The sequence below is a fragment of the Oryctolagus cuniculus genome, chromosome 11, assembly GCF_051225735.1.
Source record: "Oryctolagus cuniculus isolate XC-2025 breed Fujian yellow rabbit chromosome 11, ASM5122573v1, whole genome shotgun sequence".
NCBI classification, from domain to species: domain Eukaryota; kingdom Metazoa; phylum Chordata; class Mammalia; order Lagomorpha; family Leporidae; genus Oryctolagus; species Oryctolagus cuniculus.
Genome location: NC_142877.1, coordinates 26,200,987 through 26,218,357, shown reverse-complemented (window position 1 = coordinate 26,218,357; position 17,371 = coordinate 26,200,987). Strand labels below are relative to the sequence as shown.

At 48.5% G+C, this 17,371-nt stretch overlaps 1 protein-coding gene across 3 annotated transcripts; it reads right to left on the bottom strand.

Moving 5' to 3' along the window:
- Nucleotides 1-189: 189 nt before the first annotated feature.
- Nucleotides 190-17,128, bottom strand: LOC103348209 (beta-defensin 119). 3 transcript variants are annotated; one of them, XM_017341707.4, is made up of 2 exons: nucleotides 16,952-17,125; nucleotides 190-1,404 (listed from the first exon to the last, which is right to left on the bottom strand). In XM_017341707.4, exons 1-2 carry the CDS (start codon nucleotides 17,016-17,018, stop codon nucleotides 1,211-1,213), a joined length of 261 nt encoding a protein of 86 aa, XP_017197196.1. In that variant the 5' UTR covers nucleotides 17,019-17,125; the 3' UTR covers nucleotides 190-1,210. The 3 variants fall into 3 exon arrangements, with proteins under 3 accessions (XP_017197196.1, XP_017197197.1, XP_008254388.1); XM_017341708.4 differs by having other exon boundaries at nucleotides 194-1,404; nucleotides 16,961-17,120; XM_008256166.4 differs by lacking the exon at nucleotides 190-1,404 and adding an exon at nucleotides 15,240-15,518 and having other exon boundaries at nucleotides 16,961-17,128.
- Between the last annotated feature and the right edge of the window lie 243 nt (nucleotides 17,129-17,371).

Below are 17,371 nucleotides of genomic sequence, written 5' to 3'. Positions count from 1 at the left end.
CTCTGTCTCCCTCTCAAATATAAATAAATAAATAAATAAATAATTGTGAAACAGTTCATTGAAAATGCCTATTATGGAAAAACTATGCATGAATTTCAGAAATTTTTGCACCAAAATCAGCATTTTAATTCCATTTTTCCATGAACATTGTGAAGTCCTCTCACGTGTATGTGGTGTTCTGGCTACAGAACCATCAGCCTTTTTCTAATGAGCTTTTAGTTTCAGAAAAGCAGAGTAATCCCAAAGGAATGCAATGGGACAGAAGACAGAAAAGGATAGATCACCCAGTGGTAATGAGCCCCTTTAAAAGGAGGAGAACAAAGAGAGTGAAGTCACAGAAGCCAGGCAAGCTGAGGGGTTCTAGAAGGGAATGAAATACGGTGGAAATGCCAGCCAGAGGCAGAGTGAGATACAAGCTGGGCAACATCCGGCAACTTTCAGAACACAGACTCCCTGGTGACCTTGACCAAAGCCAGCTCCGTAAAACAGTCAGCAAAAAGCAAATCATACGCAGCTGAGGGGAGTCAGCGAAGCAGAGAAACAGAATGGCAAGCCGAGCTACTCTCCTTTTGACAAAATGTGAAACTAACGATGGAGAAAGATAGATGGTAGTGGTGGGAAGTGAGACATAACAAAATAAAATTAGAATTTTATGTTAAAAAGCTGGTGTTGGTTGCACAAACCTCCTAGACTTTCAGGAATTAAAGGACCTTAAAAACAATGGTCATCAACAACAGCATGTAATATATTCAAATTCTTTTGAAATTAACCACAAACAGATTCCCCAGTCTTGCAACTTGAAACCTGTAAAGTACAGCTTTTTCCACACTGCGATGGCTCTACGGGTTGAGAAGTTCTTCCAGGATCTCAGCCAAATTTATCTAACCCACTTGTTCTGATGGCCCCCGGAGGCCACGCTGATTAAGTCTTGGCTCGGCCTAAATCTATCAACCTTTGCCTCCTGGGCTCACAGGAGCCCTCTCCCCCTCTTCCCTGGTTTGCCTTTCTCTTCTCCAGTTGTCATTCTAATTTTCCAACTTCCTCTCTCACACTGCTGCCTCCAGAATGGGACATCTCATGATGCAAAAGCCAATCTCTCACGATGATTCCCAGTAGACAAAAGGCAGACAAGGGTGGCAAGTGCACAAGCTTTAATGAGGGTGGGGGGTGACTCTCTCCCGGAGAACTTGAGGATGGTGACCAAAAGCATTCAAGGTATGTCCGGCCAGTGTTTCTCGTAGGACCACTCATTACTTTCTTTTGGTCCAGAAACACTTATCCTCACATAGGACTGGAGGCAGCAGGATTGATAATTTCTGCAAAAGAAGTATGGCTGCTCATTCTTTTTGCAAGAGGATCTACAGATTCCACTGTTACCCATGCATCGCTCGCTGCTCCGTCTGCCTGCCCAAAAAAAATGCACATAGTTAATTTCCACTCAGCAGTGACACAGATCTCAGGAGTCTGGAAGCAAATTAAAAACCTTTAGGGCAATGGCAACTCCCACTTCCTGAAAATTAGAGATGATGACTTTTCTCTATTCCTATGAAGTACAGTTAGCAATGCTGGCATTATACATAAAACAAATATAAAATTACCCTGCAAGATAAAGAGCGGGCAAGTCAGGAATGACAGTCATGAATTCTGTTTTTTTTTTTTTTTGCCTCATATATCCTGGACTGGCACTGGTGAAGCTGGCAATTTGGAAACATAAATGGATACCAAGATTTAAAAACAAAAGAATCCCAAGAGAAGTTTATTCTCTGGAGTCGAAAGACCAGGAAAGAGGCAGCCTCAAAAGGCAAACATCATAGACAATAACCACCCTGCTCCAGTCAAATGCCCACAAGTGCCAGGCAAGCAGAGGTATCCAAGAAGGGAATAAAATATGGTGGAAATGCTACCTAGAGGCAGAGTAAGACCCAGGCCGAGCAACATCCAGCAACTTTATAAAAGAAGAACCCCTAGTGACCTTGACCAAAACCAGTTCCACAGAACTAGCAGCACAAAAGCAAATCCTAGTGGGTTGGAGTCAGCGAAGTAGAGAAACATAATGGGCAAGTGTAGGAAGAAAAAGAAACACAGCCTGTGGGGAGCAACTGGGAGCAACTCGGACTAGACTTAAGTTACTGGAATTAAGACTTATTCTATGCATCTGCTCTCCCACAATATGGCGCTGGGAGAGGAGGAAACAGCTTCTACACAGCTGCCTCCAGTTCAACCAATAAACTGTAGGACCTGCTCCTGATTGGAGGAGAGCAGCGTACTCGGCGTGTGGGTAGCAGAGTTGGGATTGGCGGAAGAGGACTATAAAGGAGGAGAGAGACAACATGCACCAGGGAACATCTATCTGAAGGAACACCTGTGCAGCCCCCAAGAGAGCCGGCCGGCGGTGTGCCGCTCCCCCACGGAAGTGGGGAAAGTGGCTAGGGGGAACCGCCCTTCCACGGAGGTGGAAGGGACGGTAGCCCACCCGGGAAGAACCAGGAGCAAAGCCGGGGAGGGCCGAGCAGACAAAAGAACAGCACAGGGTCTTGTGTCGTTCCTCCACGAAGAGGGGGAGCGACATAATGGTGCTGTGACTCCGATAGGGAACCTAGGAGGGAAGAAATGGGAAGAAGTGGGAAAATACCGGAGAGAGAGACCAGCAAAGAGCCTAGGGGAAAGCCGGACAGAAAAGGTGCTGGAAGAAGCTATTGAAAGCCTAGGCATAGACTCGGATATGGACTGTGGGAAAGAAGTTAGGATTGAAAGCGAAAGTGAAAGCTTTCATAGACTCGGATGCGGACTACGGCGGGGAAGCTAGGAGATTGAAAGCGAAAGTGAAACCTGGAGGAGGCTTGGACTCGGATGCGGACTGTGGGGAGAAGCCCCACTCACACCTCCACCAAAAAAGGCTTATACTAGTACCCTCTTGAAACTGTAAGGATGTGCAAACTCCCATGATGGCACCAGAGAAGCCAGGGTGAGGAGCCTGGACTTTCATCACTTCTGGGTGCTCACAAGGCCGGTCATCCCCAAGAAGCCCAGTGGGGAGCTTGGGCTCCCTCCCCCTGGTGGTGAGAAGGTGCCCCTCCACTTCCTGATGAGGTGGTTACTGGGCAGTCCAGTGGAGAGTCAAGACTTTGGTCCTGGGGCAGGCTTTGGGCCTGGCAGTTAGGACGCCCACATCCCACATGGGAGTGCCTGGGTTTGCTACTCAGCTCTGTTCCAGCTGCAGCTTCCTGTCAATGCGGACCCTGGGAGCCAACAAGGATGGCTCAAGTAATTGGGTTTCTGCCTCTCACGTGGAAGACCTGGGCTGAGTTCCCAGCTCCAGGCTGCACCCGCTCCACCCTAACTGGGACCACTACAGGCATTTGAGAAGTGAAGCAACAGTTGGGAGTTCTCTCTCGCCTTCACTGCCGTTCCCTCCCTCCCTCTAGAATAATGTTTTTTTTTTAAAAAAAAAAAAAAAACAGGCAGAGTTAGACAGTGAGAGAGAGACAGAGTGAAAGGTCTTCCTTCCGTTGGTTCACCCCCCAAATGGCTGCTACGGCCAGTGCGCTGCACTGATCCAAAGCCAGGAGCCAGGTGCTTCCTCCTGATCTCCCATGGGGGTGCAGGGCCCAAGCATTTGGACCATTCTCTACTGCCTTCCCCGGGCCACAGCAGAGAGCTGGACTGGAAGAGGAGCAACCGGGACAGAATCCGGCGCCCCAACCAGGACTAGAACCCGGGGTGCCGGCGCCGCAGGTGGAGGATTAGCCTAGTGAGCCGCGGCACCGGCCTAGAATAATTTGTTTAAAGATTTTTTAAAAAATGACCACCACGCAGCTGCCACAAGTCCACCACTCTCTGCAATGTCACTGGAGGCCACATGGGGACCTGAATCCTCTTCCCTTCTCAACCAGGGTGGTATGAGGGCAGGCATACCTGGGCGCTGGAACTCCTACCCTCACCCTTCGGGAAGGAGAAGCTCCTCCTCCGTGCCTCTCGTGTCAAGGGAAACCAAGTGTAAAATCTGGACTTGTGCCCTCTGCCTCCTGGAGTTATCACAGCAGCACCCCCATTCCCTTGCCGGAGCAGTGTTAGAGCAGAGACGCTGAACGGTGGCTTAAATGTGATCCACAGTCTCCTAACACAGTTCCAGACATGACAAGGTTTCAGTCAAAATGACCCATCACACTAGGAACCAGGAAAATCCCAACATGGATGAACAAAACAGAATCAACAGAACTCAGGATACATTCGAGGTGTGTGGCATCAATAGTTCATCCCTTTTAATTCTGAGTGGTGCTACCTGATGTGGGTGTAACAGAGTACTAACCATTCCTCTGTTGGGAGGCACTTTGGTGATTTCTAGTTTTTGACCATTTTTAAAATTTATTTATTTGAAAGAGTTACACAGAGAGGAGGAGAAGCGGGGTAGGGGGTGGAGAAAGGTCCTCCATCTGCTGGTTCACTCCCCAGTTGTCCGCAACGGACAGAGCTGTGCTAATCCGAAGCCAGGAGCCAGAAGCTTCTTTCGGTCTCCTACATGGGTGCAGGGGCCCAAGGACTTGGACCATCTTCCACTGCTTTCCCAGGCCACAGCAGAGAGCTGGATCAGAAGAGGAGCAGCTGCATATGAACCGGCACTCATATGGGATGCCAGCACTGCAGGCGGCGGCTTTACCCACTATGCCACAATGCCAACCCCTAGTTTTTGACTATTAAAAATAAAGCTACTGAGGTGGGTGTTTGGCCATGGTGGTTAAGATGCTGCTTGGGGTGCCTGCATCCATACTGAAGTACGTAGGTTCAAGACCCAGCTCTGCTCCTGATTGCAGCCTCCTGCTATGTACACCCTGAGAGGGGTAGCAGGTGACGGCTCAAGTACTTGGGTTCCTGCCACCCATGGAGGAGCCCCAGATTCAGTTCCCAGCTCCTGGCTTCAGTCTGGCCCAACCCTGGCTGTTACAGGTATTTGGGGAGTGAACCAGTACATGGAAGATCTCTGTTTCTCTCCTACTCTTAGTGTACTTTAAAAATAAATAATTAAAAATGTTACAAGGCTACCATAAGCATTCACCCACCAGTTTTTAAGGAGACATAAATTTTCATTTCTCTGGGATAAATGTCCAAGAGTATGCTTGCCAGGTAGTGTGGTCAGCAGTCACTTAGTTGTCTTTTGGTTTGTCCATTTTCTAACTGCATTATTGATTTTCACTTTTGATCTTTGAGAGATGTTCTGCATTTGCGACATGAGTTCATGGTCAGATGGGTGGTACGTAAATGCTCTCCCCCAGGTGGAGTTTGTCTTTTCAACCCTCTCCTTCACAGAGTGCAAGTTTTACATTTTGAGTAAGTCCCAATTTGTGGAGATTTTTCTTCTGTGGATTGTGCTACTCATAGCTATGAGTGCTTCACCAACGCCCAGCTCTGAAAGTTTTTCCTAATTTTCTTCTAGAGGTTTTATATTTTTACAGTTTACATTTAAATCTATGATCAATGTGGAGGTTTTTTTGTAGATGGTGTGAAGTATAGACTGAGTATCTGGCTTCGTGTGTGTGTGTGTGTTTGTCTGTAGACATCCAGCTGCTTCAGCACTATTTGTTGAAAAGGTTATCTTTCTTCCTTGGTCAAAACTCAGTTGGCTGGGGCCGGTGCTGTGGTGCAGTGGGTTAAAGCCCTGGCCTGAAGCACAGGCATCCCATATGGGCGCCAGTTCTGGTCCCAGCTGCTCCTCTTCCAATCAAGCTCTCTGCTATGGCCTGGGAAAGCAGTAGAAGATGGCCCAAGTCCTTGGGCCCCTGCACCCATGTAGGAGACCGAAAGAAGCTCCTGGCTCCTGGCTTCGGATCGGTGCAGCTCTGGCCGTTGCAGCCATTTGCGGAGTGAACCATCGGATGGAAGACCTCTCTCTGTCTCTACCGCTCTCTGTAACTCCGTCTTTCAAATAAATAAAATAAATCTTAAAAAAAAAAAAAACTCAGTTGGCTGTACTTTGGTGGAGCTATTTCTGGTTTCCTATTCTTTTCATTGATCTATGTGTCTATCTCTTCATCAAGATCAATACCAGACACACACAGTGTTGGTTACGATAAATCACGAAGTCTGGAAGAATGAATCTTGCAGCTTTATTGATTTTCAAGTGTTTTTGACTTTGCAATTAATAAGCATTTTATTCTGAGATACTTTAAACTGCAAAAGCACTTTTGCCCTAATTTCAACATCAACTGATACTTGACTACAAGTTATTGCTACAATATTTGCCAAGTGATGATTTTTTTTCAATTTGAAGATTTAATAGTTTTTAACATTTTGTCATGTTCACTTCATATATAGATATCATAGACATACACAACACAGGCAATAAAAACAAAAATAGCAAATGAGATTGTATCGAATTTGTTTTAGCTATTCTTGTCCCTTTATAGATTTCTCTTCAGCCACAGTGATGGGCAGAATAATACTGTTTGCATCTGTAAGAACCCATACTGGGAGACTGACAGAAATTGTGATAAATGTATATATCAGTCTGAGGAGAACTGATGGCCCTGCCAGCTGAGTCCTGTAAAATATAAATGCTGTGGTCTTCAAAGAAGGAGGTACCTTTCTCTGAAGGGAAGAGAGAACCTCCACTTTGACTATGACCGTGTCTAAATAAGATAAGAGTCAGAGAACTCAAAAGGCTTCCATAGCCTTGGAAACTCATGACTGGAGCATAGGGAGATTACTGATGCCATAAACAGGAGTGTCAATTTGTAAAGTCAACAACAGGAGTCACTGTGCACTTACTCCTCATGTAGGATCTCTGTCCTTAATGTGCTGTACATTGAGATTTAATGCTATAATGAGCACTCAAACAGTATATTTCACTTTGTGTTTCTATGTGGGTGCAAACTGTTGAAATCTTTACTTAATGTATACTAAACTGATCTTCTGTATATATAGAAAATTGAAAATGAATCTTGATATGAATGGAAGGGGAGAGAGAGCAGAAAAGGGGAGGGTTGCAGGTGGGAGGGAAGTCATGGGGAGGTGGGGGAAGCCAATGTAGTCCATAAGCTGTACTTTGGAAATCTATATTCATTAAATAAAAGTTTAAAAAAAAAGAAAAAAAAGAACTTTATTAGGGCATGGGGTACCTGCAAGGCACGCAAAAGGGAAGCGAATTTCAGAAATGAGACTGGAGAAGTTGAGACAACCAGCTCCCCCCACAGACATGCCCTGAGAATCTGTTTAGTTTTTATTTACTTTTAGTTGCTTTAAGTAGCTGAACAGTGAAGCTCTCTATATTGAAAGAACAACAAAATCAAATAGTTTTTTGCTAATTAAAATTTTTACCATATTGAAATAGGATCTTTTGTGGTATCTATCCTTTAAAAACTTGTGTAACCTTTGGGAAATTGATCTCAATTCATGTATGTGGAATCTAACTTTAATGTTAAAAGTCAGTTGATACTAAGAGAATGCCTTTTTTCATTTTTTTTGTTAAGATAAATTAACATACCATTAAGGAGTATAATGCAATAGTCTTTAGTATGCTCACAAAGTTGTGCAATCATAACCACTATCTGATATTGAACTTTTCTACCATCCTCAAAAAAAGTCTCACCGTCTGTCAGACCCCAGTCTCCATTCTCCATGTCCTCTCAGCCACCGGAAACCACTAATCTACTTTACGTCTCTATAGATTTGTATAACCTGTACCTTTTATATAAATGGAATCACACAGCAAATATATATATATATATATATAAATGCTGTGGGACTCTTCATTTATTTAGATCTTTTTTCTTTTATCTGTGTTCAGTAGTTTTTAGCATACAATTTCTTACATGTGTTGTTAGGTATAAACCTGAATGTTTTATTTTCTTGTAGTGATTTTTAAATTGTATTTTTAATTCCAGTGTTGACAAGTTCATTGCTATGATATACAAATACAATTGTTATTTATCTTATATGTTGTAACTGTGATGAGCTTACTCGTTAGTTCTAGGTATTCTGCTTTTGTGTTTGTTTGTTTGTTTGTTGCGGACCACGGCCCTCTGTTGTCCTGAGTGCAAGCCCAAACATCTGAAGTGGGTATGCCAGAGCCCATCACTCATTCCCCAAATGCTCCTCAGCACCCAGGATTTACCAGGCCTTGAACTTGGCACTAGGCACACAAGGGTCCCTATGTTCAAATGGGCTTCATAAAAGTGGGCTACTCCCTTGCACTTTGATCAGAGAACATACGTTACCTAAGCAACGGTGAGGAGGCTTAAGAAGGAAATTTTTTTTTTCTTTGACAGGCAGAGTGGACAGTGAGAGAGAGAGACAGAGAGAAAGGTCTTCCTTTGCCGTTGGTTCACCCTCCAATGGTCGCCGTGGCCGGCGCACCGTGCTGATCCAATGACAGGAGCCAGGTGCTTCTCCTGGTCTCCCATGGGGTGCAGGGCCCAAGCACTTGGGCCATCCTCCACTTCACTCCCTGGCCACAGCAGAGAGCTGGCCTGGAAGAGGGGCAACCGGGACAGAATCCGGCACCCCGACCGGGACTAGAACCCGGTGTGCCGGCGCCGCAAGGTGGAGGATTAGCCTAGTGAGCCGCGGCGCTGGCAGGAAATCGTTTTACCACTTTGGAGCATGGGCAAGAATAGAACACAGGTAACTTGGATCGTGCCTCCTGGCGTGCAGAGCCACGGCTGAATCGAGCTTCAGTTCCACCAGCAGGACGGCTTCTCGGTCCCAGGAAAGGCCTCCGCACAAGCCGACGGGTCTTCCCTGCTTCGACACCAGCCCCCACCCCAGCGGGGCCTTCCCTCTGCCATCACCGTCTCCCTCCACCTACAGGGGCAGGAGAGAGAGACGCGAGGGAGCCTCACAAGGGCAGCCCTCACGCTTCCCATCAGTGCCGGGGAGATTAGGTCCTCGTCCAGCTCCACCGAGGAGGAAGCCGATCTGCATCCCACGGAAGGGTGGGCAGAGCTGTACATTCGGGATAGTGGAGCCGGAATGTCCGCCTGCTCCCTGCTTTTCCTCCGGAGAGAGGCCACAGCAGGCCCAGAGAAAGGCGTCAAAGGAGCCCAAACTGACTCCCAAAGCCTGTGGCGGAAGCTTTGCAGCTCCTGGCTCCCCTCGGCCTGGTGGCTTCTTGCAGCTCCAGGATGCTAATCGCCGTCGACACTCACTCCTGCTTGCCTCGGTCTTCGATGTCTCCACAGCCCCTCCCCAGAAGCTCTGCGCATTATCCCAGCATCGCCTCAAGCCTGTTCATGAGTGTGGGCCACCTCCCCCCTTTCGCCTCAGTGTCCCCATCTGTGGCTTGGAAAGATGGGGAAAGGTGAGGTCCCCAAGTGGGAGGGCTGAAGGAAGGGCCAGGGGAGGGGTGGATTGGAGGATGTGCCGTATCTCTCAAAAGAATAAAAGATCCAAGGGAATGTTCAGAATTTCACATGCCTGAAGTCCAGGGTCCTGCAGAAGCTTCTCGTGGCTCCAAGGTGGGCTCTGCGCCCTTTCCTCACCCCCAACATCCTGTCTCCTGCCACAGTTTGCTCCGCAGGCCAGCGTGACGCACAGAGGAGGCTCTTAATCAGTGTTGCTGACTGGGTACACAGACTGGTATGGACAATGACTGGTAACGATGAGGGCAGGAAGGATGGTGTGTGGAGAGGTCAGTGCCAGGCCCCCATCCTGGGAGACCCCTGGACTCTCTGCACACACCTTCCACACTGCGAGCTTTGGAGCGAGCTAACTGAAGAATAGTAAGTACCAGCTTGAGCAAGAGCCAGGAACGCTCCTGCTCTTTTCCAATTCCGCCAGCCAGAGTCCTCCACACCTGAGGCTGGTGAGCCCCTGCTCCCCCAGCCCAGACAGGACCCCGCCCAATGCGTAGGCCCTGGCGTCAGCCAGTCCCGCTCCCACCAGACGCACTCACACTTTCCCAAGAATCCGTTGTTCAATCAAGACCCTCACTACACTGCATCTGTGCAGGGCACTGGGCCTAGTGACAGATGGACGCTCTCTAAACCCCTGGGGATGGCCAGCTGGCAGGCATGCCTTTGGGGGGTTGGTGGGAAGCAGGCAATGACTCAAATAAATATGCACTAAGGCCACACGCGTCACACCTTGACTGTGAATGTTTGTGAAGCCAATCAAAACTCATTTTGGAGGAGAGAGAGCCTATCAAGGTGAGATCAAAGTTTTTCCAGACTTAAAAGATAAAAGAGCCAGCAAACAGGTAAACAAATATTGAGACTGAGGGAAATCCTAGTTCAAGCTAGAATTGTAAGCTGAGTGGAGACGTTTTCCATGGATAAGCACGTTTTTTACTATTTTCCAAAGGAAACACATTGAGAGGTTAGATTTACCAACGGGAGCTTCTTCAGAGTTAAATACAAAAATTTAAGGAAAAGTTTTCTTGTTTTAAAGTTTGGAGATCAAAATGAAAGAGTAACAGATGCAGGGGCCGGTGCTGTGGCATAGTGGGTATACCTGCAGCCTGCAGCACCGGCAATCCATGTGGGTATCGGTTCGAGTCCCGGCTGCTCCACTTCTGATCCAGATCCCTACTGATGCACCTGGGAGGGCAGTGGAAGATGGCCCAAGTCCTTCAAGCCCTGCACTCACATAGAAGACCCGGATAAAGCTACTAACTCCTGGGTTTGGTCTGGTCCAGCTCTGACAGCTGCAGCCACTTGGAGAATGAACCAACAGATGGAAGCTCTCTCTCTCTCTTGATCTCCCCCCACCCCCGCCTCTCCTTCTCTGTAACTCTTTCAAATAAATAAATAAATCTTTTTTAAAAAGAGTAATAGATGCAATGTACAAAATCAAATTATGATGGATGCTGAACAGGTGAGTCACAACTATGGTATAAAATACTGAATTTGGGCAGATCTCTCCAATAAGAAATTTGGGATTGGGGGAGGAGGGACATCTGGCACAGTGGTTAAGACGCTGCTTGGGATACCTGCATCCCATATCAGGGTGTCTGATTCAAGTCCTGGCTCCACTTCCAACTCCACCTTCCTGCCAATGTGCACCACAGGAGGCAGCAGGTGATGACTCAAGTACTTGGGTTCCTGTCACCCATCCAGCTGAGTTCCCGGCTCTGGGCTTTGACCTGGCCCAGCCCCAGCTGCTGCAAGCATTTGAGAAGAGAGCCACTACATGAACCACTACTCTCTCTCTCCCTCTCTCTCTCTCTCTCTCAATCTGCTCCTGTCTCTCTTTCTGTGTCTCTGTCTCTCTCTCAGTCTTTCTGCCTTTCAAATAAATAAGCAAATGCCTTAATAAGTTAATATTTGAAAAGAAAACTGAAATTGGAGGAAAAGCATCCTCTGTTAAACACGTGTGTTGGGGCCGGCACTGTGGCGTAGCGGATAAAGCCGCCATCTGCAGTGCCAGCATCCCATATGGGTGCCAGTTCTAGTCCCGGCTGCTCCACTTCCAATTCAGCTCTCTGCTATGGCCTGGGAAAGCAGTGGAAGATGACCCAAGTCCTTGGGCCCCTGCACCCACGTGGGAAACCTGGAAGAAGTTCGTGGCTCCTGGCTTTGGATCAGCCCAGCTCTGGTTGTTGAGGCCATTTGGGGAGTGAAGCAGTGGATGGAAGACCTCTCTCTCTCTCTCTCTCTCCCTCTCTCTCTCTCTCTCTCTCTGCCTCTCTGTAACTCTGCGTTTCAAATAAATAAATAACTAGATCTTTTAAAAACGATTTATGTAGCAAAAAAATGAACAAATCCCATGTGTGTTGATGAGGATCAGTTGAGCCCCTGCACTCTGAAGTCATCCTCCCCAAATACATGAAGTGCAGACTTTTCGCATGGATCTTTTTCTAGTTCAGAGACTTTCTTCTGTTGATATTTTGTAAGAGTTTGATGCCCTCCTATTTACAGATGAACAATAGCTCTCATTGTCATGTTTTCCTTTGTATTTTCAACCTAATCTGATTCAATTCTGTCTTCTGTTTTAAAGAAACAGAGACACCAGCAGACACTCCCTCAGCTGAATCTAGACAATGTTATTGGAAATTTCAAAAATAAAATTAAAGAAAATAAAAATTACAAATTCAAATTTACTTTGAAAAATGAAAAAGTGCTACTGACCTCACCTTAATCAGGAATGAATGTGCACCCACAACTCAACAAACATTTCTGCCTTAGATCCCAGGACACAAATTAACTGGTCATCTCGATCCTCAGCACTGTCCCAGCTTAGAAAGCTGCAGATTTCTTCTCATGCCTCACTTGAGGCTCCCCTGAGAAATGGTTCCTTTTCCGTGGAGTATTCAGAATAAGTGACAAATGTCTACCATTGATCCAGCTGCAGGTCAGCACCTCATGGATTAAAGACATCAGAAGGGGCAGACGTGGCACAGCAGTTAGGACACCACTTGGGATGCCCACTTCCTATATCTGAGTGCCTGGGTTTGATGCCAGCTCCACTCCCCATTTCAGCTTCCTGGGAAGCAGCAAGTGATGGCTCCAGTTGTTGGATCCCCACCACCCACATGGGGGTCCCAGTTGAGTTAATGGCTCCTGACCTCAACCTGGCCCAGCCACAGCTATGGTGGGCATTTAGGGAGTGAACCAGTGGATGAGAAATATCTCTCTCTCTCTTTCTCTTTCTCTTTGTGTGTGTGTCTCCCTTTTAAACAAATAAAGTAAATACGTTTTTTAAAAAAGCATAAATAACAAAGGAAAAAATAATTCAGCCTAAGTCCCTGTTCCATCTGAATACCATGTGACTGGCTAATTGCACACCTCTCAGAACCCCGGTTTCCTCAGCAGGAAGACAGGAGTAGTAAAAGGATCGCTGCTCCTGTGGGATGATTTGGGGGTCATTAAGCACCAAGCTTAGTGCCCGATGGCAAATGTCAATGAGAACCAGAATTATGGCCTTTGTTGTTGTTGATAACATTAACAAGAAAGAGCGAGAAGTGAGACGGTCTATGCAGTGATTCCACAGGCCAGGGCATCCACTCCTCAGAGACACACAGGGCAGTGGGGACAAGGTGCAGGGCGATGTGAGGGGTAGGACAATCTGGCTGACAGGAAGGTGTGCTAGGGGCAGTGAAGTGTGCTAGTGGGCCACCTCTGAAGGCCCTGAAGGCCCAGCCCCAGGCAATGAGGAGTGAAGGAAGTTATCCAAGCAGCAGAGTGACGCAGGCGGATGATTTGCTAGAAAGAATCCCTCTGATAACAGAGGCCAGTGCAGGGGAAATCTGGGGCAGGGAGACCAGCAGGATGGGTATCGAGTGGTCTCTCGGAAGGCACAGATGACACTGGCGTGCGGTCCAAGAGTCCCCACTCACAGACGTTGCAGCCCTGTCTTGGAAGTGGGCTGTGAGCCAGAGTGGGATCCAAACATCAGGCACAGTCCTAACATGTGCCAGTCACGGGGCAAGAACGCAAATAAGGCCTGTGTACCCTATGTCGGAATACTTGAAAGTTACCATTCAAAGTAATGAAACTGATAAGTACATTATATTTTGTCCTCTTTTATGAGAGAACCCTTCCTAATAGTGGGAAGATCTGTGTGGATCACTCTTGCAAACCTCAGATTTCATGTAGGAACACAGCAGCACACAGGGAACAGGTCCAGCCCACAGCCCATTGCCCCTCTCCCCTGTCGCCAGCTCTGTGCCATGACCCCACACGCACAGACGTGGACACTCCTGCCTGACCATCCAAGCTCTGCCCACACCCCCGTAAGCAGGAGTGTCGTTTGACGCTTCTGCCTGGGAGAGGCACAGCGGTGGCCCTGCCCTCCAGGGGTGGGCAGGCGATCTTAGGCCCCAGCCAATTAAAGCACAGCCCAGAGAAGGGGGAGGGCAGGTGCAGGCTCCAGGTGGGCAGATCCCTCTTGTCCCAATGTAACGGCCCACTCCAAGGGGAGGGGCTTAGCCAAAGGGTAGGCCCAAGATCAGAGAAGGGAGTCTCTCTTTCTAGAGTCTAAGGATAGAAATAGTGAATTGACGGCAAATTGTCTGCATGGACCCGCATGAATGCCTCCTGCCTGCCTGTCATGCACCAGGTCCCACCGACAGCTCTGGACCTCGCCGCAGAGAGTAAGGTCGGGGTGGTCAACTGTGTGGATAAAGGAGGCCCTGAGGAGAGAAGCCAAGATGAGAAAGCCCAGGAAGACACACAGAGAAAGGGGCTTCTTCAGTGTTCCCCATGGGCTCGTTTTCTTCCAGGCTAAGTGTCCCTTCAAATGGGTCAGCCTTCTGTCCCCCTCAGAGTCTGACCCAGTTGGAAGGCAGCGCCATGGCCTCAGTGCTTGGATAAATCAATGGACATGACACCAGTGACGCTTCTGCAGGCCTCCAGTGTGCTGGCTCTGTGCTCTGCATCATCTCGTTCCATTCTCACCACAGCCCAGAGCGACGTTCTACTGCTACTGTAGCCTCACAGGTGGAGCGTCACAGGTAGAGTTTATCACTGATGAGTGGCAGAGCTGAGTGTGTGGGTGAATAAACAAATCCGCAAAAGAATGCAAAAGAGAATAATGAGCAAACCCATATAGAAATGAGTACATTGGGGGCCAATGCTGTGGCAAGCAGGTTAAGCCACAGCCTGCAGCACCAGCATCCCATATGGGCTCCAGTTGAAGTTTCAGTTGCTCCACTTCTGATCCAGCTTCCTGCTCATGCACCTGGGAAAGCAGTGGAAGATGGCCCAAGGGCTTGGGCCCCTACAGCCATGTGGGAGACCTGGAAGAATCTCCTGTCTCCTGGCTTCAGTCTGGCCCAGCCCCAGCTGTTGCAACCATTTGGGAAGTGAACCAGTAAATGGAAGATCTCTCTCTCTCTCTCTGTCTCCCCCCTCTCTCTCTGTAACTCTTCCTTTCAAAGCAACAAGATAAATCTTTTTGTAAGAAAAGAAATGAGTACATTCATGTGCTTTATCTTTTTGTAGTATTTAGAAGCCTTCTGACCTCAGTGCTGTGGGCTCTTGAACATCAGGGATCTCCAAGGATATGGGCTCTACTCAGCCATCGTCCACCCCCAGCTCGCTCACTCCCAAAATAGAACAACTCTCCCAGACCACAGCTTGTCCCACTTTCTAGGTATTCACTGGCCTTTACATCTCTCAGCTGTCCCCATTTTCTCCTTACCCCTTACTCAGCAGCCTCTCCTGGGACACGCCGATGAGGAGCCATCTTCAAAGCTGTCATTGTCACCCCACTGCTGGGACCCAGGCCTTGCGACTTCTCCCTACTGCCTCTTGGCCCCAACCTGCCATCCCCCATTCTCAACCCATTTGGGGTATCGTTCCTTAGGATGCACAGACACAAGAAGCAGATTTGTAAGTTTAATGACACATGGAAACTAAGCGACCTGAAGCCAGGTTACGTCTATCCCCGGTTTCTATTTTTATTGTGTTTTTTGCCTTTCTTAGTCACGTGAGGAGTGGTCCAGTCAAGCTGCCCATCAATCGTTACTGGCTGGATTGTTAAGTAGTGGTCAGGGACACAGCATCGCTTACGATTGTGGCAGCGGATGACGTGGTCTTCACCATCTCTGCACACCAAGCGGCAGTGTCCGTGCAGCCAACATTCCCCTTCGGGGTGGGGAACAACCATGAAGCAGATGTTAGTGTCTCCCGAGTGGACACCCAGGAGGGCCCAGAAGGGGAGCAGGAGAGCAGGGAAAGGCAGGAGAGAGACCGCCGAATAAACCGTGCCTGGCCCAGGCCCAGGGAAGGCAAGGAGAGACCTTGAGAGGGAGGACCTGAGGCAGTTACTGTGGTTGGGAACTCTGAAGTTCTCAAAAGCGTTCTTTTTCAGACTTCCCACCCTTCCTGTCTCCCCAGCTGCCTGCTCTTTATTTCAAGACGCATTGATACCAATTAAGGTCCCAGCTAGTAGAGCGTGGGGATGATGGGAAAAGGACAAGGGACACCTGCGATATTAGGGAGCAGAGAGGATTCACGCACATCCCAACAGACCCAAGATCCTTATCAGTAGCCTGGCCCTGTCTAACTTAAGCCCAACCCACCTCAGCTCCAGCCACAACCCAGTCTCCAACCCAATTCAAGCTCAAAGCCCAGTCCGACTCAACTAGAACTCCCAGTCTTACCCACTGAATACCCCCTGAGCCCCAGCTCCAAGCCAAAATACAATCACATCACCAAACTCAATGCCAAGCAGCAGCCCGTCACCAAGCTTAACCCAAGCTGCCCACACCATCCAGTCCAAGCCCCAGCCTAACTGCCAACACCAACTCCACTCACTCTCAAATGTCAGACCTCTCCAACCACCCCAAGCCATCGGGAAAGCCCAGCTTCTCCCCTCCCACTCATTCTAGTATTCCCTCTGTCACTCCAAGCTCAAGATCCCCCCATCACAAAACACACACAGCCTTCTACATAATCTCCCAAAGTCTCCAAAAAGCCCCCAGCTTGCATCCAGTCCTTCTTTGACATTCTTTGAATATCATCCCTGTAAGTGCTGGATGATCCAAACCTCTATCATCCTACCGCCTTGGCAGAAAAGAATCAGGAAGAGAAGATACCGTCCTGGGAAAACCTCCCAGAGCTGCATGCCACGAGGAAAGGTTTCAGGTGCTGCCCTCGGAGGGAGGGGAGGGAAAGGGGAGGAGCCCATGCCCAGAATCCCAAATCCCTGGGGTGGGCGTGTGGCTGCCACTGGTTGTGCCTGCGTCCTACACTGGAGTGCCTGGGTTCAAGTCCCACCTCCGCTTCAGATCCAGCCTCCAGCCGATGGGCACCCTGGGAGGCAGCAGGTGATGGGTGCCTGCCACCCATACGGAAGGCCCAAATGAAGCTCCTGGCTTCAGCTTGACCCAGCCCCAGCTATTACAAGCATTTGAGAGTGAGGCATCTGGGGAGTGAACTAGCGGGTGGAAGATCTCCCTCTCCCTCTCTCTCTCCATCTCCCTCCCTCTCTGTCACTCTGCCTTTCAAATAAGTGAAAATAAATAAATAAACCTTTAAGAAAAGAATCCCGGGCTCTAGAGAAAGGCCTGCCTTACCCAAGTTACCTGGCATCACGGGCTCCATGGCCAGAAGGATGGCAAGAGACAGGAAAAGAAGCTTCATGACTAGCAGGAGCCAGGAGCAGGAGGCCACTGGACTGCCAGAGGCAAAGACAGAGCTGCCTGGAGCAGGGATGGGCCTCACTCCTATCAGCAAGGCCGTGGGCAGTGCACTAGAACAGTGGTGGATTTATACGAGGGAGGTCAGCCAGGCCAAGGGACAGTGTGTAGCTGATGTCTCAGCAAAGCACAAGACGGGAGTGTGGGACATTGACCAGTACCCATGCCAGAAGTGGCTTTCCCCACTGCCAAGGACACAGGCAAATTGAAGCTATTGGGCCTTTTGAAACCCACAAAGTAATTAATTAACACACAAATGTATGTCAAGAAACATTGCATTTTTGGAATCACTTGTTT